Source organism: Arachis ipaensis, chromosome B03, assembly GCF_000816755.2.
Source record: "Arachis ipaensis cultivar K30076 chromosome B03, Araip1.1, whole genome shotgun sequence".
NCBI classification, from domain to species: domain Eukaryota; kingdom Viridiplantae; phylum Streptophyta; class Magnoliopsida; order Fabales; family Fabaceae; genus Arachis; species Arachis ipaensis.
The window spans coordinates 130,305,025-130,305,732 of record NC_029787.2 but is presented as its reverse complement, the minus strand read 5'-3'; the positions used below and the strand labels follow the sequence as shown (position 1 = coordinate 130,305,732).

Below are 708 nucleotides of genomic sequence, written 5' to 3'. Positions count from 1 at the left end.
GAAATAAGACTGACCACTACCAAATATAAAATCTACAGCACCTTCGATAATACAATTTTTGTAATAATGACGACCTTCCACATCCCATAATGTATCTTGATATCCCACAAACCTACAATCATAAAACCCAGATTTGTCTCCATATATTCTTGCTGACAATGCTGGCACAACATCATTTCCATCTTTTATTTCTTGCAAACTCAACATTTTCCCCACATCGAACGAGTTCTGCAAATTAACAACAACCATAGAAAATTAATTATTTTATAATTTTTTAGGACTAAACAAATATAAATTTTTATAATTTTTTTAATATCATAATTAAAGATATAATTAGTCATTCATGTTATTTTTAATGTATCTTCACAAACCTACAATCATAAAACCCAGATTTGTCTCCATATATTCTTGCTGACAATGCTGGCACAACATCATTTCCATCTTTTATTTCTTGCAAACTCAACATTTTCCCCACATCGAACGAGTTCTGCAAACTGCAAATTATTGGATAAATCTCACCTTAAATGTAATCTTGCTTGCAACGACATTGTCTGGAGAAGAAGAGAATGTGGCACTTTCATCAGTTGATTGGTGATTGGTGATTGTAATAGTAGTAACGTCTATGCCTTCCCCTTCCAAAAAAATGCATGGCTTCTGACATGGAATATGAACCTTCTCTCTACACAAAACACAAACCATAACAAATAA

The 708-nt window shown here is 32.3% G+C and overlaps 1 protein-coding gene across 1 annotated transcript in view; it reads right to left on the bottom strand.

Annotated features, from left to right (window-relative positions):
* The window catches only part of LOC107633881 (probable pectinesterase 55), an 8,575-nt gene that overhangs the window by 5,889 nt on the left and 1,978 nt on the right, over window positions 1-708 (bottom strand). The window contains exons 3-5 of the mRNA XM_021117473.1: window positions 627-679; window positions 368-494; window positions 1-228 (exon numbers count right to left, since the gene is read on the bottom strand). The exon at window positions 1-228 is cut by the window's left edge and continues 1 nt beyond it. Coding sequence (XP_020973132.1) covers window positions 1-228; window positions 368-494; window positions 627-679 — 408 coding nt within the window. The remainder of the gene's footprint in view (window positions 229-367; window positions 495-626; window positions 680-708) is intronic.